The sequence below is a fragment of the Nelumbo nucifera genome, chromosome 5 (assembly GCF_055504915.1).
Source record: "Nelumbo nucifera cultivar China Antique chromosome 5, China Antique-T2T, whole genome shotgun sequence".
In the NCBI taxonomy this organism is placed as follows: Eukaryota; Viridiplantae; Streptophyta; class Magnoliopsida; order Proteales; family Nelumbonaceae; genus Nelumbo; species Nelumbo nucifera.
Window position 1 is genome coordinate 37,715,998 of NC_142653.1, and position 23,390 is coordinate 37,739,387.

At 37.1% G+C, this 23,390-nt stretch overlaps 3 protein-coding genes and 2 pseudogenes across 4 annotated transcripts; 2 read left to right on the forward strand and 3 right to left on the reverse strand.

Annotated features, from left to right (window-relative positions):
* Positions 1 to 2,946: 2,946 nt before the first annotated feature.
* LOC109115368 (Tetratricopeptide repeat (TPR)-like superfamily protein) lies at positions 2,947 to 5,947 on the reverse strand. Its single transcript, XM_019199320.2, has one exon. The coding sequence runs from the start codon at positions 5,673 to 5,675 to the stop codon at positions 3,663 to 3,665; it is 2,013 nt and encodes a 670-aa protein (XP_019054865.1). The 5' UTR covers positions 5,676 to 5,947; the 3' UTR covers positions 2,947 to 3,662.
* An 80-nt stretch (positions 5,948 to 6,027) lies between these two features.
* On the forward strand, positions 6,028 to 8,724 carry LOC104606708 (pentatricopeptide repeat-containing protein At2g21090 pseudogene; annotated as a pseudogene). Its single transcript, XR_016076570.1, has one exon. The product of XR_016076570.1 is annotated as a pentatricopeptide repeat-containing protein At2g21090 pseudogene (transcript).
* Positions 7,910 to 9,698, reverse strand: LOC148791427 (putative pentatricopeptide repeat-containing protein At1g77010, mitochondrial; annotated as a pseudogene).
* A 314-nt stretch (positions 9,699 to 10,012) lies between these two features.
* LOC104606707 (putative ferric reduction oxidase 1) lies at positions 10,013 to 15,283 on the forward strand. Its single transcript, XM_010272047.3, has 8 exons — positions 10,013 to 10,358; positions 10,466 to 10,568; positions 10,667 to 10,870; positions 10,976 to 11,210; positions 13,249 to 13,576; positions 13,670 to 13,913; positions 14,030 to 14,739; positions 14,833 to 15,283. The coding sequence occupies exons 1-8, from the start codon at positions 10,166 to 10,168 to the stop codon at positions 14,970 to 14,972; spliced, it is 2,157 nt and encodes a 718-aa protein (XP_010270349.1). The 5' UTR covers positions 10,013 to 10,165; the 3' UTR covers positions 14,973 to 15,283.
* A 2,216-nt stretch (positions 15,284 to 17,499) lies between these two features.
* On the reverse strand, positions 17,500 to 20,588 carry LOC104606706 (Tetratricopeptide repeat (TPR)-like superfamily protein). Its single transcript, XM_010272046.3, has one exon. The coding sequence runs from the start codon at positions 20,352 to 20,354 to the stop codon at positions 18,216 to 18,218; it is 2,139 nt and encodes a 712-aa protein (XP_010270348.1). The 5' UTR covers positions 20,355 to 20,588; the 3' UTR covers positions 17,500 to 18,215.
* Positions 20,589 to 23,390: the final 2,802 nt, after the last annotated feature.

The window sequence follows — 23,390 nt, forward strand, 5'->3', positions numbered from 1 at the left end:
GCTGTGAAGGTCGGTTTAAAGGTTGGTTCTGGCTTTAGTTTGTGTCTACTTATGTAACTTGTACTTTTTTAATTCTCACCCTTTGAAAAAGCATGTTATTTAAAAATTTAATTTTTAATAAAATAATATATAGTTTTAAATTTATATTATATTATCGATTAAATTGAATAGCTTGATATGTAGATTATCATTGATTAAAAACTTATAAATTAAATTTAAACTTTGTAAATATTACCTTTTACACTATTTATTGTACACGTTCAAATATTAAAATGAAAACAAATGATCAAATCACTTGAATGACTCAATGGTCAATTGAGACCATGGCCTTTGTAATCACAAATGCCCGGTTTCAAATCTTCACATCCTCAAAAGTATTCTAAGGTTTATTTCAAGGCAAGTTCAGTTCCACCAAACCTGATTTATCGGGTTGGTTTGGGTAGGGTAAACCCCTAGACCTTACAATTGGCATAGGTGGGGTCGATTCCAAGAATTTGGAACCAGACCCTATCCCGTAATAAATTGGGTAGGGTCAGTTCAAGGTTGGTTACAGGTAGAACCTACCCATTTGCTCACTCCTAATACCGATTGATTAGTTACAAATTTTCCAATCTCATACACTTTTTTGGGTATCATAGTTGAACCCAATTTTTTAATAATATGACATTTGTTGTAATTTCCCTGAACCTTTTGAAAAGGCCACATCTTTGTTAAAAACTAAAAATAAGGGAAAAATCCCAATCAGTACCCTATACTTTGGTTCGAGTGACAATTTGTCCCCAAACTTTAAAATGCGACAATCCAGTACCCGAGCTTTCAAAATGTGACAACCCAATACCCGAACTTTCAAAATGTAACAAGCCAGTACCTGTCGTTAACTAGTCCGTTAATCAGTTGTTAAGTGACATTTGAAAAGTCAAAAATACCCTTCTAATGCCATCTAATTCTCTTTATCAACCGTCCAAATGTTGACAAAAAATTGAACAATCCCAAATTCTAGATTCTTCTAAACAATCACCAACTTTTTTTAATAGAAGAGGCCTGGATTTGGGACTGCTCAGTTTTTTGTCAACAATTGGATGGTTGATAAAGAGAATTAACGGCTGATTAACATACTGATTAATAACAAGTACTGGCTTATCACATTTTGAAAGTTCAGGTACTGGATTGTCACATTTTGAAAGTTCGGGCGCTGGATTGTCGCATTTTAAAGTCCAAGGACCAAAATGTCACTCGAGCCGAAGTACAGGGTACTAATCGGGAATTTTTCCTAAAAATAATAATTGCACTAAAAATAACTTAATATTATATTTTATGGACAATTAATTTAGTAGCAACATAACATTCAAATCAACCTTACTAATAGATACATTATAAATTTGGTAAGGTGGCATTTGATAAATCTGAAACCTAAGAAGTTAAAAAGATATTATCCAAGTCTAAAATCTAAAAAGAAGTAGAAATGATTTTTTGCTTTTTAGAGGTTCTAAAAAGATAAGATCATTTGAGTTGGAGCAATTCTACATCTAAAATTGTGAAAGTTTACTATTTTACCCTTAGAAATGGACTGTTTGATAATATTATAAATAATAAAAAAAACATTAAATAAAAGTAGTATTCTATTAATAAATAAATATTACTTTTTTGAAATAAATAATTATTTATTATTTAATTAAAAAAAGTAATATTTATTATTATTATTATTAACTAACAAGAAATAAAAAATATTTATTGAACAGGACAGATCTGTTGATTGATTTTAAGTTTTTCCAATGTGTGTGTGTGAGCTCTCACTGAATTGGATTATAGGGTATATATGTGGATCCAATTATAAATAAATTAAATTCTCATTACTCGTTCGTTTAGTGGTAAATAAGAGGGGGAAAGTTGGTCAAAAGTTCAGATTTTTTGTTAACGAAAGTTAAATTATTAGTAAAAATAAATTAAATAATAATTAAAAAAATTAAACTAAACCATTACTAATTTAAAGTCCATTTAAAACAATAAAAATTAATAAAAATTTATTAATTTTAGAACTAATATTATCAATTTAAAATCCATTTAAAATTAAACTAAAATTTGGGTACTCTCACTGGGTGTGCAACTTGGATTTTAGTTAGATTGACTAGATGTGACCATAAAAAATGTTTGAGACGGACTTGGATTGGCTTGGCTCAATTGAGAATGTCACATAGCTCCTAACTCAACTTCGCTTAACAAAGCCTGCACATTAAAGACCTACAGTGTCCTTTGTGGGTAATGACACTTAGGTCTCTGAACTTTCATTTGCGACAGAGAGCTACCCTCTTCCATGTACAGCTGTACTTTCAGATCCTAACACTATACTTTTGCCTTTTGCTGTTAGCATTCCATCAGTTTTGAACTTTTATGAGACCATTTAGCCCTCTTCTTTATTGTATCTCCAAAACCAAGTTTTGAATTTCAATTGCTTCAGAAGCAGAAAAATGGTACGAGTTCTCGGAGCATCTTAGAACCAACAAGATGAGCACCCTACCTCTTTCAAGTCTACATCTCTCTCTTAAAAATGAAAAGAAGAAAAAGAAACAAGATGGAAAAGTTCAAAACTTAATAATAAAACAATGTGCTTGATATTTTCCAAAGTAAAGCACAATATAACTATAGCTGATGAAATGGTTCAAAATTTGAAATACATTTTTAATGACCAACCAATTGGGTGCAACGTGGAAATTTAGGAAGGATAACCATCCAACAACACAAATTTCCATTAGAAGCTTCCCTCAAAATTTGTATCTACGGTTGTTTAGGTCTGCACCATTGCACCAAGAACCAATATCTCCATCAGTCAAATAAATCAACCTTGGGCTTTTTAAGTTAATTTCTACAGTTCAACAGCTTTCTAACTATTTTCTTAAAGTAAGCAGCTGCATCACAAGGCAACGCATTGGGGGCCATTGTAAAAAGTTGACAAGCAAAATCCAGGTTACATTTCAACTGATTTTTTGAAGTTTCCTCAACTCTTACTAAGCTAAGAACCACCAGCTCAATCCAGAAGCACTTAAATCCACAATTTACCAGAAACCTGCTTCTTCTTACAAATAAATGGATAAAAGAATGCTCTATAATCTACCTTTCTTGATTCTAGCTTCTGTATTCCCTACTAACCTGTTTCTTCTTACAAATAAATGGATGAAAAGAATGCTCAATAATCTACCTTTTCCTGATTCTGGTTTCTATATTCCCTGCAGACCAGCTCAGATAAATTAACTTGAGAACATAATCTAGATCATCTGAACCAAAATAAATCTACACAGGTAATTTTAATTCCACTGAGAAATACACAACACTCTTCTAGGGAATGTAATGAGGGGTTTAGCAACATGAACTTGAATCTCCCCTCCCGTGAACACTAAATTATCTGAACCAAAATAAATCTACACAGGTAATTTTAACTCCACTAGAAATGCACAACACTCTTCTAAGGAATGTAATGAGGGGCTTAGCAACATGAACTTGAATCTCCCCTCCCCTGAACACCAACTGATTTTCAACTCAACTAAGTCTTTTCCCAACTATATGGGGTCAGCTGAACACCAACTGATTTTGGCAGCCAAATTCATGTTGGGTCATGTCAGAGAGAAAGTTAAGATCTGTAGTAAGTACAAGAATGGTTAAATACTTATTCACTGTTCACCTCCATCCTCAACTACATTGTGCTGTTGAAGGATGTAACCCTCATCTGCCATTTCACAAAGTAGTAACTGCAATATCGAATAAATTTCTCCTCCACAATGTTGTATTTGGTTTGTCTTAAAAACAAGTACTTGGTTCCTGATCCCAATCCAACTGCAGCCATTCACCTTCTTCACACCTCTCTCTTTCATGGCCTTCCTTACTCGAACCACACTCTCCCATTTGCCCTTGATCCCATATGTACGAGCCAACACCAAGTAAGGAAGAGATGAGATTGGTTTCAACTCCAGCACCCTTTCTGCAACTATTTCCATGAGTTTCAAGTTCCCGTGAATTACACATGCACGAAGAAATAACCCCCAAATGGAAGCATTTGGCTCATGAGGCATTGTTTCAATAATATCCATTGCTTCTGCAAGTTTACCTGCTTGGCCCATCATATCTACCATACAAGCATAATGCTCATCCCTGGGAATGATACCGTATTTCTCCACCATAGACAAAAATGCATGCATCCCTTCATTGACCAAACCACCATTGCTACAAGCCAATAGAACCCCAGAGAACGTTATTTCATCTGGCTGTAAACCACTCTCAAGTAGCTCTTCAAATAATTTTAAGGCTTCAAACTCACATCCATTTCGAGCAAAACCCATGATCATGCTATTCCAAAATACCAAGTCTCTGGTACTCATTTTAGGAAAGATTTTCAATGCAGAATGCACTGACCCAGATTTGCTGTACATGTCCATCAGTGAACAAGCAACAATTGCATCAGAATCCAACCCCATTTTAAGAGCCAAAGAGTGGATTTGAGTGCCCTGCTCTGCTGGCAAAAGGCATGATGAGATCATAGAATTGCAAACTGAGGAATCCCTGCTTAGAACACTGCTGAGCGTAAACTCTGTAGGCCTCAAGTTCTCCCTCAAAGTCAACACAAATAGCCATAGCGCTTTGTCCTCAAACCCATGCCTTGCATAAGCTGAGATCATAGAATTGCAAACTGAGGAATCCCATCTAGGTACTTCTTCAAAAACCCGAAGTGAATCCTCCAATCTGTTGCATTTGGAAAACATGTCAATGATGGCACTTAGAACTATGGAATTAGAAAGAAACCCCATCTTGATACAGAGGGCAAAAGCTTGCTTACCTTTTTCCAAATTCAACAAGTTGGAACAAATGGTGATCACCATTGACATTGTGAAATGATCTGGACAATGCCCAGTAGATCTCATCAAACAGAACTGATCCAACGCCCAGTCTCTATAACCTGATTTTTGTAACCCCGACATAAGGGAGTTCCAAGAAATAATATCCAATTCCTTCATTGAAAGAAATACATTAAAAGCATAACGGACAAGAGTGAATCTCCCATACATGTCAATCAAAGAATTTCCTATCACTACATTGGACAAATTCAAACCACTTCTAACAACACACCCATGAATCTGCTTACCATGATCAGCAGACCAAACAAAGGACAACACAAGCGAGAATGTGAATCCACTAGGTCTTACACCAACCCTTTGCATTTCTCTGAAAACTTCTAATGCAGAATTAGCTAGACTATTTGCAGCATAGCCTGAAATCATTGAGTTCCAACTGACAACATCTCTCTCGGGCATAATACCAAAGAAATCGTGTGCCCTCTCAAGACGCCCGAATTTAATTAAAACCATCAACAACAAATTCCAAGTAATACAGTTCTTGTTGGGTATTTCATCAAACACTTGCAAAGCATCATCAATAGTACTTAGTTTGGAATAGAGATCGATATAACGGTTACCCAGAAAAGTATAGCCACTCAAGCCAATTTTTATCAACTGGGCATGTAGGAGTTTAGCATAAACCAAAGATCTCAATGAGAGACAACGGTCTATGAGATTAGAATAATAAGATGTTAGATTCTGTGAGCTTTTATTCGAAATGGGTACAGAAAAATTCTTACAAAATATCAAAGGCAGACCAAATTTCTTCTCTAAGGCCTGGAGACGACCAATCATATTACCGAAAAATGCAGAGCTTCTTCCTCTTCTTCCATGTCTGCAACTTATCGCAATTTTAATTCGCTTTTACTTCAACCAACTAGGCCCTGATAAGGGGTCGTCTGTGCTGCAAGTATTCCCTCGCTTTTTGTTACGATTTCCGAAAAATAATTTAAAATGCCTCCTTCATCCTTTGTGCCGTTGCGACTTGGAGACCGACCTTGAAGAGTTGAGGTCATGGATTCCTGGCTCTGGTTCTGGAGGACTATTGGAGGGTGTTTGGTTGCAAGGATTTCTCTGTTCAAATTGAGCTAGAGAATTTAAAAGAAAGTCAGACTCGGACCTACTTGGATCGGTTCTTTAGACCATGATACGGATTCGGATCCGATTACCCCTATAAAAACGACTAAACGAGGGAAATGCCAGAAACAGAGATGGCCGTTACATAATAATCTAGAGCTTATTTCACTCATGAAGTCTGAAACAACGTCATGTTATCAAATGGAAGCATTAGAACCGTTGATCCCGTACATCACTACTCCTCCCTTATTGAGGAATGCATCACAAGCAAACATCTCAAGCTGGGAAAGCTCCTACACTCACGTCTGATCAAAATCGCTTTCAATCTCAACGTTTTCCTCTGCAACCGTCTTGTGGACATGTACTCCAAATGCAGTTATCTGGAAAGCGCTCAAAAGGTTTTCGACGATATACCCACTAAAAATACGCACTCATGGAACACAATCCTTTCGGCATATACTCGATCGGGTCTTCTCAATAAAGCTCAGAGTTTGTTTGCTGAAATGCCCAAACCAAATCTTGTTAGCTATAATTCGATGATTTCAGGGTTGAGTCACTACGGGTTTCACAAAGAAGCAATCCGAGTGTTCAAGAAATTACAAGCAGAGTACAATGGTGTGTTGATTGATAAGTTCACTTTTGTCAGCATAGCAAGTACTTGTGCCAGCTTGGGATGGCTAGAATTGTTGCGTCAGATACATGGAGTATTAGTTGTGGTTGGCATGGAGTTGAATCTCATAATGTATAATGCTTTAATTGATGCTTATGGAAAATGTGGTGATCCAGATGCTGCCTACTGGCTTTTTAATCAAATGGATGAAAGGGATGTCATCTCATGGACTGCAATGGTGGTTGCCTTGTCACGGGCATCAAGATTGGAAAAAGCCTGTTTGATATTTGATCAGATGCCAGTCAAGAATGATGTCTCTTGGACTGCTTTGATTGCAGGGTATGCACAAAATGGTCATAGCAACGAGGCATTGTATCTCTTTGAGCAGATGCAGCATGAGGGAATCCCACCTAGCGCTTTCACATTTGTTAGTGTTCTAAGTGCTTGTGCAGATCTGGCACTCATTGAACGGGGGAAACAGCTTCACGGGCACATTATCAGAAGTAGTGGTAGAATTGAGTTGTTCAATGTGTTTTTATTTAATGCTTTGATAGATATGTATGCCAAGTGTGGTGACATGAAATCGGCAAAAATGTTGTTTGAGAGGATTCCTGAGAAGGATATTGTCTCTTGGAACTCACTGGTAACTGGATTCGCTCATAATGGGTACGGGAAAGAATCAATCGATGCTTTCAATAAGATGATGGAAGAAGGTGTTGCTCCAAACCATGTAACATTTCTTGGGGTATTATCTGCTTGTAGCCATTCAGGTTTACTATCTCAGGGACACTGGATTTTAGAGTCTATGGAGAGGGAACATGGTGTATGCCCAAGGGCAGAGCACTATGCAATAGTGATTGATGCTCTTGGACGAATGAACAAACTTGACCTAGCAATGCAGTTGATCAAGAAAGCACCTCTTGGACCACATTGTGTTGGGATGTGGGGTGCACTTCTTGGTGCCTGCAGGGTCCATGCGAACTTGGATCTTGCAAGAAAGGCTGCAGAAGCTCTCTTTGAATTAGAACCTGGGAATGCTGCAAGATATGTTATGCTCTCAAATATCTATGCAGCTGCAGGTAGATGGGATGATGCCCGTCAAATGAGGAGGCTCATGAAGGAAAGGGGCTTGAAAAAAGAAGCAGCTTACAGTTTGATTGAGGTGAGGAATGAGAGATATGGGTTTGTAGCTGAAGATAAATCTCACTGTCAGACAGAAGAAATATATGATGTCATTGCTAAAATCTCTGATCAAATGAAGGAAGATGGCTATAAACCCCACAACAGCCTCACATTTCTTATAGAGGAAGAGTGATATACTGTTCACAGGCCCATGTAAATGTGCATTGATGGAGCTCTTTTGTTCAATCTAACTGTAACCAGGATTCTTTCTGATTCTCCTATGTTGCATGGTCTTTCGAACTTGTGCTAATCTCTCCAAGCCCCCACGAGTGTCATACATGCTAGATAATTGCACATAAGCAGTTGAATGCCGAGGATCAAGCTCAAATAATACTTGCTCTCACCTTCCTTCTGGGGGTCTCATTTCTATGAGCCAAAGACCCCTTTAAAAACTGGGGATACATGCTTGCATATGTGGATCTGCCTCAACAGCATTGATGAGATCCATTATCCATTGCCATTTCAAGAAAAGCAGCATGGGCAAACAGATCACCCATGCACAAGTAATGCTAAAGTTGTCTCAATATGACTTGGTTCGTTGGATATAGCCACCTTTCTCTCATTGTCCAGTCAATGGTGGTTGCAGGCAGACAATACAGCAGTAAAATTGGGATTAGCACGTTCATATCTCCAATTTTACCACACTTGCAATAGAGATCGACTAAGGAGATGCAGAATATTTGATCAGACTCAAGGCCAGTGACAGTAACTCAAGCAAAGATTTGTTTTGCCAAGTTGCAGGGAAGGAATTTAGCACCATCACTAATTACACCAGCCAGACTAACCTCACCCATTCTAAAATCCAGATTATTCATCATGCAGAAAAGGAGGAGGAGAACCATTCTGACTATAACCCACTATCTTCAACTTCCATGAGATCAGGATCCTACTTGGCATTGTATCAAATAAATACTTATTTTGTGTCTTGTATTCTTCCACAGTTGGAGTAGACATTGATCATACAACTAAGCAAAATCATGTCATAATCTTTGAGGTCACCAAAAATTTTCAGGCATTACTGAATCTCTGCACTTGGTGCACATATCAACAAGAAGATTGGCAACAGTAATGCACAGCTTTGTAAGCATAAATATGCATTTGATTACCAGTTTTAAGAAAATACATGCTAGTACAGGCACTCAAAAACACTCGCAATAGTAGAGATGTCTGCTCAAATTCTTTCTATTTGCATCCTTTTGAAGAATTCCAGTGCTTCCCCAGCTTCATTATTGGCAACATATCTGGCAAACATGTACTTCATATAAAACAACACATGAGCTACTTCTGTCAAGGATTGTTCCTGCATCAATCAATTGACCACAGTTTGTATATCCCCAAATTGATGCAAACAGGAAATAACCATTAGGTTCCTGCAATGAATTTAAAATGTGGCTTGCACTATCCAAATCTCCACACTTCCCATACATGTTAACAATAGAACTTCCACCATTCCATGCACCATTTCAAAATACACTCCACTAAAAATTATCCGGGATTGGATTTGTTTGCCAAAATAATTGAGACAAGCACTCTGAACCCTTAAAGGCCAGAGCAACTTCAGGATAGCCATAACACACATATCCATGAATCAGACAATTCCAAGCAAGCCAATTTTCCAGAGGCATTTCATTAACAATCTTCTGGCAACCTCAAGCTCCCCTGATTTCGAGAATGTGACATGACTGCATTCCATAAGAATACGTTCATGTGCTGCATAGAAATACAAAACTATAGGGAACTTTCCTTGTTTCCGGATTTCTAGTTGGCTTCAATCATGATTTCCCACAAGAAAGGGTTTCTGTCAGACACCTCTTCACTCAGCAACTAAATGCCGTGCCTCGTTGGAGGTGCCACGAATTATATACATCAGTTACAGGCAAAATGCCCAATGAACAGAGCGGAATCTTTTAAGGGCTCTCTCATACAAACGGAGATGCATCATTGGGTTTCCTCTTGTTCCCTGACAGTCATCCTAGTAGACTAGTAGTTGGTATTTTCTCAGTATATGGGGTTTATATATATGCAATTACTTGGAAACCCTTCAATACCTCCCTCCACCCAAACAAGGAGAATACAAAGCCCATGCATGTAGAGGGGTGCTACGCATACATCACCAATTCACCACCACCAAGTGGAATCTGTTGACAGGGGTCCACCCTACATTATTCAACCTTGGCGGTGGTGATGGAAGCAACCAGCTTCATGGTATTAATCGAGATTCCGGAAGAGAAGCGACACTCAAACACCCCATGGTAGAAATTTTCTTTACAATGCGCTGAAAAAAAAAAACATATCAGAAAAAGACAGACTACTTTTCATTTTTTTCCTCAAAAAAGGAAATATGTAGCAAGACTTCAAAGAATCATCTCTGCAGAGAGAGAGAGAGAGAGAGAAGGTCCATTACTCAGGAAAGACAATGGACTCAGAGGTGAAGAAAGGATGTTCTTTCCCTACTGCTTCACAATGGATGAAAACCATCTGGGCAAGCATAAGGTTGCTACTTCTTGGGTTGCTCGTTCTGTGGATAATAACTCCTACCAGTATATACAATCGGGTGTGGTTCCCCAACATCAGGGCAAAGACTAATTCAACATATTTTGGAAGGCAAGGTTCGAAAATCAAACATTCTTGTATTCCTCTTCGCTTATTCATTCCTGGGATCCTGGCCTCAGTTTTGGTTAGCTTGCTTATTAAATTTTTAATCATGATTTTACAGGGACATTAATTTTAATCTACACAGTCCCAGTCCTCTTACTTGCCGTTTTGGGCTGCGTTTATCTTCACTTAGAAAAGAAATATGGTGATAATTCCATTGGAAGGTATTAGTTCTCTGTGTTTTCTTTTCTTCTTTGATCCTTTTCTGGGTTATAGTATGCTAGAATTGAAAGTTTTCTTCCCTGGTTTTCTCTCAACACAGCAATGGCCAAACCAAGTTAATTCGTTTGGCCTTCTTACGGGCGAGGCCGATGCTTGTCGACGGCCCACTGGGGATTGTTACATGGACGGAGCTAGCCTTCTTCACCATGTTTATTGCTCTGCTGGTCTGGTCTTATGCCGTCTACTTGCAAGTCGGCCTTGACTACATCACTTCAGAGATTGCCGAGGCCAAAGGAGAGAAACTGTATGAATACATATATATCCAATTTATCCACTAATTATTTCTTGTATCATACTAAGAACTGATATTAACCAAGGTTGTGGCCTTGTGGGTTGGTGGATTTGCCAGGTGGCAAGCTCAGTTGGACTGTGCAGCTGTTAGACTAGGCGTGGTTGGGAACGTATGTCTTGCCTTTCTCTTCTTCCCTGTGACTCGAGGCTCGTCGGTATTGCCGCTGTTGGGCCTCACTTGGGAGGCGAGCATCAAGTATCATATTTGGGTTGGGCATGCTGCCATGATTCTGCTCACTGCTCATGGGCTATGTTACTTCGTCTATTGGGCTGCAACTCATCAGATTTCCCAGGTAATCAAATATTTAGATTTTAAGGTATTATTATTATTATTCTAAGGAAGATTTTATTTGTAATGAATAAGGTGTAATCAAGCCGAGTTGAATTGAGTTTTGGGTGATTCAAGCTTGAAATTTGACTTGAACTCAATCAAGTTCTGAATTTCATACTCGAATTCGACTCAGTTTAAGCCAATTATAAATAAATTGCTATTAAAATTATAAATAAATTAATAATTAAAATATTTTAAACGAAATATATTAAAAAACTTGATTATAAATTTATATTATAAATAAAAATATATTAAAAAATAATATTTTATTAATAGCTTGAATTAGGCTCATGAACTATTCAAACCGAATATTTCGAAGCTCAAACTCGGTTCGACTGACTATTCGACTCAAGTCAAGCTCGATTCAAACTCAATAATCTTCGAAACGATTTAAGTCTGACTAACTCGCGAGTTAACTCGACTCGCTTACACAGAGAAATAGAGAATGGACTTGTGGTTGAGAATGGCAATTCAATGAACCGGGCCAAAACTACCAACCTGAACAACCAAACTATTTATCGGGTCAAAAAGAGCCACCGCTCTTCTTGTAGTATGTGGACCGAAGCCTTTTGGAACAGGAATCTTTTTTCAAATTATAGATTTTGATAAGTGGGCCCTAGTAGAAACATAGCCTCAAATAGTCCATCCTCTTTTTCCAACCGAAAGTGTTGCAAAATTCTAGTCATTCATTATCTTATTGTTTGTATATGTGTGGTTTTATTTACATTTATTCAATAAATGTTTATTGATGGTGCCACCATCAGCAAATGCTTGAAATTTGTAAAAGAAAATTTTGGTTTTTGTGTGCCTTTTCTATTTTAGAAAACTTCATTTTGGAGCTTCTTGAAATGGATAGACGTTTATTGGCATTTTGCTGATGTGGTGCCTAATGGCGCCTATATGTCACAAACGCCCTCATTAAATGCTTGTCTCGGTTTTACAGTCATACAAGTACAAAATGTTTACTGGATAAACGTAAACGGAACCAAACACCATGTTTGTCTTGCCTCCATAAAAATCTCTAAGACAAGATACCTCAAGTCTCATTTCTACAAAAAAAAAAGAAGTCTCATTCACTGCACGTACCACTCTACCAGTAGTATGTGTCATTGGACTGTTTGATAATGACTGAAATGGCTGAACTGAATGACTTATTGCTTTGTCTTTCAGTATATATATATATATATATATATAGATATATATATCATTAAGCATAGGTTTTAAGCTCCTTAGGAATAAAGGCTGAATGGCACGTTGGGTTGATTACTATATTCAGTCACTGAACTCCTCAAGGAGGGAGTTCAGAATGGTCAAACATTTGTCTACACAATAATTCTCTCGAATCCAAAATATATAAGAAATTAAAGATTATTTTGAATCCCTCTTAGTTTTTAAGGTTAAACCAGAGGTAAATTGCTTTGGATGTAAGTTTTACTAAAACAATACATGATACCTTAATAAACTATTTTTCATTGATAATAACTGTGTACAACATGATCCAAGGAATAATACTATTAATTCAAAAAAATCCCAATAATTAAGTTCTTTTTGCATGTTTCACCAAGTCCTGAATTGTCATTATCAATTTATGAATTAGATATGCAACTCTAGTTGGTATTCTAGATACAGATAGACTGATAGAACATATCATTTTTTTTCTTTATTCATAAAAACAAGATTAAATTACAAAATTAAATATTGTTATAAGAGTTTGTCAAATTTGGGTTTTTATATAAAAGATTTCTCAACCCTCCTTGATATGGCTGAACTTCAACATTGTTTTAGTTTACCTCAATCTAGATAGGTCAAGGCCATGAAAACACCTTTCAGCTTTTGAATGAGATTCTATCCCACAAATATAATTGAAATGGGTAACTATTTATTCTCCTTGGGCTAACTATATCTTTCCTAGGTTTGCTTAGTCTTTCAGAAGAAAAAATGGCAAAGACTTACGACTACTTTGGTAACTGAAGACTTGCGACTATTCTTGTGGAGTGTAGGTGATCAAATGGGCTAAAGCCGGTATATCAAATATGGCAGGGGAACTCTCTTTGTTATCTGGACTAGCCATGTGGATGACGAGCTTCCCTTGTATAAGGAGAAAGAAGTTTGAGTTATTTTTCTACACCCATCAGCTCTATTTCCTCTTCCTCGTCTTCTTTGTTTTACATGTGGGGAGTGTCTATTCCTATGTCATGCTTCCAGGGTTGTACCTCTTTTTGGTTGATCGATACTTGCGGTTCTTACAGTCAAGACAACATGTTAAGTTGGTTTGTGCTCGTCTTTTGCCATGTGAAACTATTGAGTTGAACTTCTCAAAGAGCCCAGGTAAGGATACCATCATGGAATGTAATGCAATTTCATCTCCTATACATTTTCAGATCATGATCAATGGTCCCACATTGGATTTCTTGATCATAGGATTGACTTATGCTCCCACTAGCATCGTATTCCTCAATGTTCCAAGCATCTCAAAGCTTCAGTGGCACCCTTTCACGATAAGCTCTAGCAGCAATATGGATCCAGAAAAGTTAAGCATTATTATTGGAAGTGAAGGAAGTTGGTCCCAAAGGCTTTATCAGATGCTGTCATCACCATCTCCTGTGGACCATCTTGAAGTTTCTATAGAAGGACCCTATGGACCTGCTTCAACTCATTTTCTAAGGTTTGTATAATTATTTATGAAACGAAAAAGAAAAAGGATACAAATAAAGTGACAAATCATGGCTTCAATCCTTCCGCAAATTTCAAGCTAATTGGCATTAGGGAACATTGATGCAGGCACGATACCATTGTCATGGTGAGTGGAGGCAGTGGTATTACTCCTTTCATCTCTATAATTCAGGAGATCCTGTCTAGGAGCATTACGTCAAGAGAAAAGTCTCCAAGAGTTATTCTTATTGCTGTCTTCAAAAGATCTGCAGATCTTACTATGCTAGAACTCCTCCTCCCGGTTCAGGGCATTTCCTCTAGCTTCTCCTATATGCAATTACAAATTAATGCCTTTGTTACAAAAGAAAAAGAACCTGCAACCAAAAACCAGAAGCTCCTTGAAACAATCTGGTTCAAGCCCCACAAAGAAGATACACCTTTATATCCCATCCTAGGCCAAAACAATTGGCTCTGGCTTGGAATTATTATCTCTTCTTCTTTTGTCATTTTCCTTATCCTTTTGGGCATTCTCATGCATTACTATATATATCCTATTGACCATAACACTGAAAAGATATACTCACACCCCTTAAGAGCACTTCTGAATACATTGTTCTTGTGTATCTGCATAGCCATGACAGCTAGTGCAGTTGTTCTTTGGAATAAGAAGCAAAATGCCATGGAAGCAAAGGAAATTCAAAATAATGATGCATCAATGCCAATGGCATCTCTAGGTCCAGCTTCCCATAATGTGGCTGATTGTGAATTGGAAACCCTTCCTCGCCAGTCTCTTCTCCAAGCTACCAAAGTGTACTATGGTGAAAGACCTAATCTGAAGAGTAAGCCTACTTAATCCTTTTCTTTCCATGATATGCATATATATAGTTGATAAAGTTGGGACTAAAATGGATCCATGTATTCTCTTCTTGCAGAGATGCTATCTGAGTGTGAAGGTTTGAGTATTGGAGTTCTTGTTTGTGGCCCAAAGAAGATGCGACATGATGTTGCAAAAATTTGCTCATCTAATCCTGTGGGAAAACTGCATTTTGAATCTATTAGTTTTAATTGGTGATACATGCCTCAAAACTCACAACAGTAACAAGAGAAAACCATCAGATCTACGTAGACATTGTTACAGAGTATAAATTAAAGTTAAAATAATTGGAATGAAGTTTTCTGCAGCATTTAATTTGGAAAATTCCAATCATGAGACAGTAATTTGATAAAACTAGGGTAAGAATTTTCTATAATGCTTGATATATAAAAGTGTCCATTGTGTACTATATCAAGCCTAAGGAAGCAACATGTGTCTTAATGAGGATGTTTTTGTAGAACATTGTTTCGTGGTCATAGCAATAGTAGGGCAATTCAATTTAGATGTCATATATTTAAGGCTCAAGTCTCATAGAAGTTATTTCAAGTCATTTATTCAATTCAAATCTGGATATTAACAAATCAAATTTGGGTCCAGATATGTTCAATTCATTCTGGTCTATCAGCAACCCCAATTATTAGAATTTTCCCTCAGTATTCAGGATGTTCACAAGAGCAATTGCAGTTAAGCAATGGAAAATTATTAGAATTTTAAATAGAGCTCTCTAACTCAGCTCGATCATGATTAAACTTCTAGATGCTGGAGTCACCACTAGGGTTTAGGGAACATGGATGTTCCAAGAAAGCCCTCGTGGTTTAATAACAGGTTTCCAAAGTCAAAGTCTAATAACAGACTTTGAGGGTCAAAGTCTATCTTACTAAAAGATTTTATCAAGACAGAGGTCACCAAGAATCTGAATTAAGGCAGATGCTTACTGTTTCAATAGGTATCTTGTATTCCATTGAACTGATAAACAAGGTTAAAACTTTACCCTAAATTTGTAAGCCACTCTTACACAGGCAATTTGGGTGGGCCTTGGCGCAATGGTTGGGCTGCTCCATTGCAACCTGGGTGACCAGGATTCAAATCTTGGAAACAGCCTCTCTGTATGTGCAGGGGTAAGGCTATGTACATCTATCCCTCCCTAGACCCTGCATTGGCGGGAGACTCATGCACTGGACTGCCTTTTTTTTACTCTCAAATGATAAGGAAGAAATGTTAAGATGAGAGCATAAGAAAAAACTTCAACCCTTCCAACCCAATGTTCTTATTTTCCTATTATCTTCTTCATTGCATCCAAGGCTCAAAATGGGCCATTACAAGTCAATCTTTCCAACTGGACAGCAATGATATATAGATCTGATACCTTAAAGGGGTTTCACTGTTTCATTGATACTTTGTATAATGGTAAAATCTTGGGTTGGCAAGGATGAGAATGCAGTTTGAGTCTGAGGACAGCCACTTTGTGTGACAAATGCCAAAGGTTAGAACAGTACCCACTCTACCCCTCACAAGACCCCAAATAGCTGGGACCAACAATGGATTATGGTCTTTTTTAAACCAATACACATTATGCAGACTGATACAAACAACAATAGAAACCAATATGCACCAATGCTCTGCAGTATTTTATAAACTCAACATGGACAAGGACAACAAAACTTGATTCAAATCACCCTCTTTTGGTATAAACATTTGTGGGAAGCTCTCTAAAGGCCAGGTGACTAGATCTACTATATTTTTCTCAACAAAAAGCATAAAAATTAAGGTGTTAACAGAGATTATAAAAGAAATAAAAAGGAAGGGGAGACAAAGAAATAAAAAATGAACAATACCTGGTCATTGTTGTTCTTACCATTATTGCCAGCACCAATGCCATCCAAGTCGCCGCCTCCTCTTCTTCTCATTTTTCAGTCAAGGAATAATTTTCTTTTTCTTCTTTTCTGAAGGTTTATTTTTAGTGTGGCACATAACACACATACACGTATAATACAATTTGATAGAAAACATTTCTTGATAGCCCAGTAGTTAAAGGCTGATTTGAATTTATTTGTTGTATACACATGTATACACATGCATACACCATTCCATACACATGCATACAACATGTGCTACATTATGTTGATTGTTATGTATTACTTTTAATATAAACTATGAAAGTATGTGTTTATTATGTTTTTATGCCACATCTATATCCATATGAGCCTTAAGTTAGTATTATTTATGTGATTCTAAGAGTCTTGTGAGTTTCCCTAACATATTTGTCTATATATAGTTTTTTCCACGTTCTCTGTGTGTATCCAAAGCATATCCGGATACATCTCTTAAAATTGCGTTTCTTGATACTCCATGGGATACTGGTACTTTGAACCCTGATTGCAACACTTTTGGTCAAGTTCCTATAATACATAACTAGGAGACATCCACTGTGTGACGATGGCAAAACTGTTTTCAAAATATGGGAGCTCAGATCATAAAAAGAGAAGATTGTAGGAAATGTAATAATATGAACACATTAAATGGTTCTTAAATGGCTCAGAAAGATGGTCCTAGATTAGCACTTTTCTATAGGGAAAAAAAAATCATCCCCATATTAAGCAAAGCTATAATAAGATCACACATCTGAGATACTCACAAAGCAGACATTTTAGAGGCTTCTAATGCTCCCTTCATTTCTAAATTACCATCATGGAGAATTTTTTCACGCATCAATCGCCATAAATAAATCCTCAAAATTTCCTCTTTCTTGGCTTTTTTACAGTAAACTTTAACTTTAATCAAAGAAGTATTTCAGGATTAAACAATTTATTAATACATAGAAAGGACCATAGTACATTTTCCTCTCTAGGTCCAAGCTAATAACAATGCCACTCCAAAAGAAGAAGTATTTCCCTTCCAAGTTGTTCCAATCTGGGAGAAGGATATACTCACTCCTCTTCATGCCCAGTTTTATCATTGCTAAGAATATTGAACCCCATGATGAAATAAAATAAAATGTTCCAATGGACCCATTCTCTTGACAGGAGTTTTCTTCATTAGGGTATACAGTCTCAGTTTGCTGGTCTCAGATTAATTTTCAAGTTATCATCAATTCTATAAAGCAGGTTTTCCACCTTCAACAATCTGAACAATCTAAGCTGTCCATTCAATAACCAATACAGACATTGCAAGGACAGTTTATTGGTAAAAGAGTTGGACTAGTCAGCAGCATATACAAGAGATCTTGACATCCAATGTCTTAATTGGATGGCATTATTGATTTTTCAGTCCCTATCTAGAACCACGAACCTGGCTGTCTGTCCATGCATACTTTTCTGAACACTGAATCCAGATCCCAATTCTATCTCCTTGCAGTCTTGCATAGAGGAAAATCCCATCAGAATCAGTGTTATCATAGACATAAGTGCTTACTAAGTTTGTTTTGCATCTGCACTTTAATCATCACAATGTAACCAAACTAGGCCTAGATAGAACCTCAAACCTATATGGAGTTATAGGGTTCAATTCATTAAGATGTTTTTCAGCCCATTCTCCCAACCTCAAATGCTTGTGTTCTCTACAAGCATCAAAAACTTTGATCAACATTTGTTCTGTTGGCTCAAATGGCATACTCTGAACGAAATTCTCAAGATCATCTATATACCCATACCTACCGAATAGCTCAATCATGCACTCATAATGTTCTAAGCGAGGTATGATGCAATATTTGTTGCTCATTGAATTGAAATACTGCTTCCCCAAGTCCACATACCCCTCGCCAATACAAGCAAGCAAAATCCCTTGAAAGGTGACATGGTCTGCTCTAACTCCCTCCTCCATTGAGTGAAACAAGTCAAGAGCCTCCCCACCCCTGCCATTGTGAGCGCAACCCAAAATCATGGAGTTCCAGAGGATCAGATCTCTTGGGGCTTCCTCTTTAAATACTTTGACTGCATACTCATGACACCGGCATTTGGAGTACATATCAACCAATGCTCCTCTAACAACAATGTCTATCTCACAACCTTTTCTAATCATGTACCCATGGATTTGTTTTCCTTGGTCAAGTGCAAAGATGTTGGCACAAGCTGCCAAGAGGGTTCCAAATGTGAACTTGTTTGGTGTTGTCTCCCATTGCATATCCCAGAACATTCTCATAGCTTCTTCACTCAGCTCATGTTGAACATAACTAGTGAGCAAAGCATTCCATGAAACTCTATCACGCAAATGACACATCTCTGAGAACCAAATCCTGGAACTATCCAAGTGCTTACACTTACCATACATATCAAGAAGGGCATTGCCCACAAGAAGATTAGAGAAGAATCCATGTCTGTAAACAAAACCATGTACTTGTTTCCCTAATTCAACATCTGACAGTCCTGCACAAATGTTGAGGATCAAACTGAGGGTTACATGGTCAATGTCTTTGGTCATTCTGCGCATCCAGAGAACAAAATCCAGTGCTTCCTCCCACAGTAGATGCCTCACATACCCTGCCAACATTGCATTCCATGAGACCACAGTCCTTTCAGGCATCTCATTGAAGAGTGCCCGTGCCTGTCCAGTTCTTCCATCCATTGCATACCCCGACACAAGTGAAGTCCAAGAAATTATGTTTTTTGATTCTGGCTGATCAAAATGTCGTTGAGCATCCTCCAAAACCCCACATTTTACATACATATCAATGAGTGAGTTCGTAACTACTTCGTCTGCTTCGAAACCAATCTTAACTGCAACACCATGGATCTGGTGCCCCTCCTTAAGTGCAGAAATACTAGAACAAGCAATAAGAGCATTGGAGAAAGTAAAATTTAAATGCATTACATTTGAGCCAATCATCTTGAAAAACATAACTACTGCCTCCTTTCCATCACCCATCTCAAGATACCTTCTGACAATCACATTCCAAGAAACAGAATTTGGGTTGGGTATCTCATCAAACATTTTACGAGCTTCACTAATAACCTGGCATTTCCCATACACATCAACAATAGAACTCGCTAAAATAACATTCGAACAAAGCCCATATTTTATGACAAGCCCGTGCACTTGCCTCGTAAGAAATAGAGCTAAAACCGCAGCACATGATCCAAGAACACTAGCAAAAGTAATCTCATTAGCTAAAACTCCAGACTTATTCATACATTTGAACAATGACAGCGCCTTCTCAGCATACCCACCTTGTGAGTATGCAGTGATCATAGCATTCCAGGAACCACCATCTCTTCGAGGCATTTCTTCGAACAGTTCCCTGGCATCCTCCAAACAGCCGCATTTACCATAAGTCTCAATTGCGCGGTTGAGAAGAAAAATTGGTGGGGTGGAGTAAAACGTGACGAGATGGGACTCAACCTTCCGGGCTTCGACAATGGCAAGCTTGGACGAGCAGATTTGGAACAGACGGGCGTAAATGAAAGGAGGGACCGGTGTTGGAGAAGAAAAGAGGACTGAGACAGCTTCTTTGAGGCGGTGCGATTTGAGGTAACGAAAAATTGTGTTGGTTATGGATTTTGCGTTGGCGGGGAGAGGTTTGGGCCTCTGGGTAGTTGTGCTATTCTGAAGAAGACGGTTTAGTAGAGAGACTGCATTCACACCCATGTATTAGAAGGCGCATGAGACGAGAGTATGAAGCACATGAGTACTTCAGAGTCTCAGAATTTTGAAATCCTAAGTTGAACATTCAAGTCAACACAACAAGATGAAAGGAGCAACAAACTGGGGTCTTATGATGCTCTTGTTTTTGGTTGAACAATGCCCAGGCCAGAGGCCAGCTTGGTTGAACTGAGTCAAACAACGTATCCTCGTTCAAGTGACCCATCTGCGATGGTGGGGCTGTTTCAGTCTTGTTAAGTACACCTGTTCATGGCCGGGTCAGGCTCTAACTAGGCCTTGCCTATGTATCAATAAAATACATTCAACTCTGAGTCCAAGCCTGACCAAAAATTTTGGAACAGAATATTTTATTCAATACTAGTGGAATGGCCTATGCCATGCACGGGGTATTTGATATTGATGGTGATGTTTGACTATACTTTTATATATCAGGTATAGATTTGTAATTTATGTTATTTTCTTCAATTTTTATGATTTTCTATTTTTTTGTAAATTTTCTATGTATTTCTTTATTTTTTATAATTTATATTATTTTCTTCATTTTATATGTTTTTTCATAATTATTTTGCAATAACATATATATAATGAGAAAAATAGAAAGTTGAGGGTAAAGTTGGAAAGTAAAATTAGAGTGTTTTGACCAAACCAATTGTACCATTCTCATTTTTCAGCATGATATATAAGTTTCTATGGTTTTCTACATTTTTTGTAAATTTTCAATATATTTCTTTGTTTTTCGTAATTTATATTGTTTTCATCATTTTATGTTTTTCATAATTATTTTGTAGTGATAATATATATAATGAAAAAAATAGAAAATTGAGGATAAAGTTGGAAAGTAAAATCAGGGTGTTTTGACCAAACCAATTGCAACATTCTCATTTTTTAGTATATAAGAAAAAAATGTTTTATTTATATTAAAAACCCTTAAAACTCAAAAATAATAAAAGATCTCATTATTACTTGAAACAAGAGAAGAGAAACAAGCAAATAATATACACACACACACACACACATAAGTTTTAGGCCCGGGCTTGTGTTGAGATTTTTTGAGAAAGCTCAAGCCTAGTCCGAAAAAAGTCGGGCTCGGTGTTTTAGGTCCACCTATGAACCTAAAATAATGTCCAAGCCTGACTTAGATGGGTTGGGCTGGGCCGGCCCATTGGGCTACCCGACCCATGAAAGGTCTACTATTAAGCCACACTAAAACGTTAAATTGAATATTTTGGCTTTCATGATATTTCAATTTATTTATGCATATTTTTAATGGAAATTTTGGAATTTTAAAATTTTCAAAATATACTACAATGTCAGTAGAGAAATTAAGTTTTATTAACATGGTATTTCATCCATCAAAAAAGGGATAAATTACAAAGGCCCCCTTGTACTATGGAGTCAGTGGCAAATACTCCCATGTACTTTTTTTGGTGAAAAAAAACCCCTAAACTTTGGTCGTGAGACAAAGATCCCCTCCCCATTAACTTGGCTAATGGAAGGTGTTATTTTTTTTTTAAATGATGATGGATTTCTAATTATTTTGAGATTTTACCTAAACCCTCATGAAATCTAGTCCAAAACCCTCCTAAAATTCATTCCAACTCTGTTCAAGAACCGATCTCTACTGGATTTCAAGCCAATATCACACTAGAACAGAGAGAAGAACTAAGCATAATATCAAACCGTTGTTGGAGAAGAGTAACTGTGTTGTCGTTGTTGGAGAAGAAGACTTATTTTTGTTGTCATTGGGGAAGAAGTGTTATTTTTTGTCGTTTATGAATTTTCCAAGCCCGTTGTATACCTCGATGTTTGCATGGATAGTGTTTTTTGTACCTATGGATATTCTCTATTAGTACAATATTGCCTGAAGTGGGTGTTTTATCTTACAATAATATTCTTGAGGTCTATGTTTAGGTCTTGTACAGTTATTAACTATGTTTGATTTCTATTAACACTTATTTATTGAATTTGATTTTGGTATTAACACTTATTCACTATGTTTAAGTGAATAAACATAGTGATGACATGCAAAAGTAGGGAAGGGGGAAAATACACATGCAAAAGTAGGATTTCTAGGCCATAGTGATGACCATGTCTCCCCCGGTCTGCCTTGGCTTAGCTCCTGATTTTACTATGTTTGATCTCCGTAAAATAGTGTTTAGGTTAACACCTCTTTAATGTGTTCGTGTTTGTTAGATTTGATTTGATTTTTTTACCACATGTTTATTGTTATCTTTGGGTATTTATTAGTTCTTTATTGTTAGATATGTAGTATATTAATGTTAGAAAAAGCATTTGCTTTGGGGCTTTAACATTTGTTTACTCTTAGCTTGTAGTATTTAACAGTTATTTATTATTAGACTGCAAGCATATTAATGTTAGGTCAAGGATTGGAACTTGAAGTCAATGGTGGTGGATCCTAACATATACCTAAATGAACTTATATCTCCAATTTGTTACCCACTTTGACTCCTTCTCCATGTCAGCATGAGAGGGGGATACAAAATAATAAGAAAAAAAGATGGTTGTTTTGCAAATTGTCAATTTTACAAGGGGTTAACTAAAAAAAGGGGGAAACCAATACATGGGGGCGGGGGAGTGTTTCAGCCCCTAATATTTATAAAGTGCAGATTTAGTAAAAAATGAATTTGAAAACTATTTAACATAGTTTTCTAGTTGAATGATGAAGGAGGATTTTGCATATATGTGCTAATTTATCTCTTGGTTTATTGAAGTGCGAATTAACATGGAATTTGGTATGATTTTAGTATTAATACTTGTGTATGCTTCTTTTTTTCTTTTTTCTTTTTTACCTAGATGTGAAGTAATATGTACAATATCAACATACATCATGGTGGTTACAAAGTCCATGAAAATATAGACACATTCATATATACATGAAGGGTGTAAGAGGGCTAATGTAGGGTTGCCACAAGAAACATTGTCACAATCTGGTTCATCAAGTTTAATTGATCATGTGGATGAACTTGATTTTGGGGCTGATGTTGATTTTGAATTTGAGCA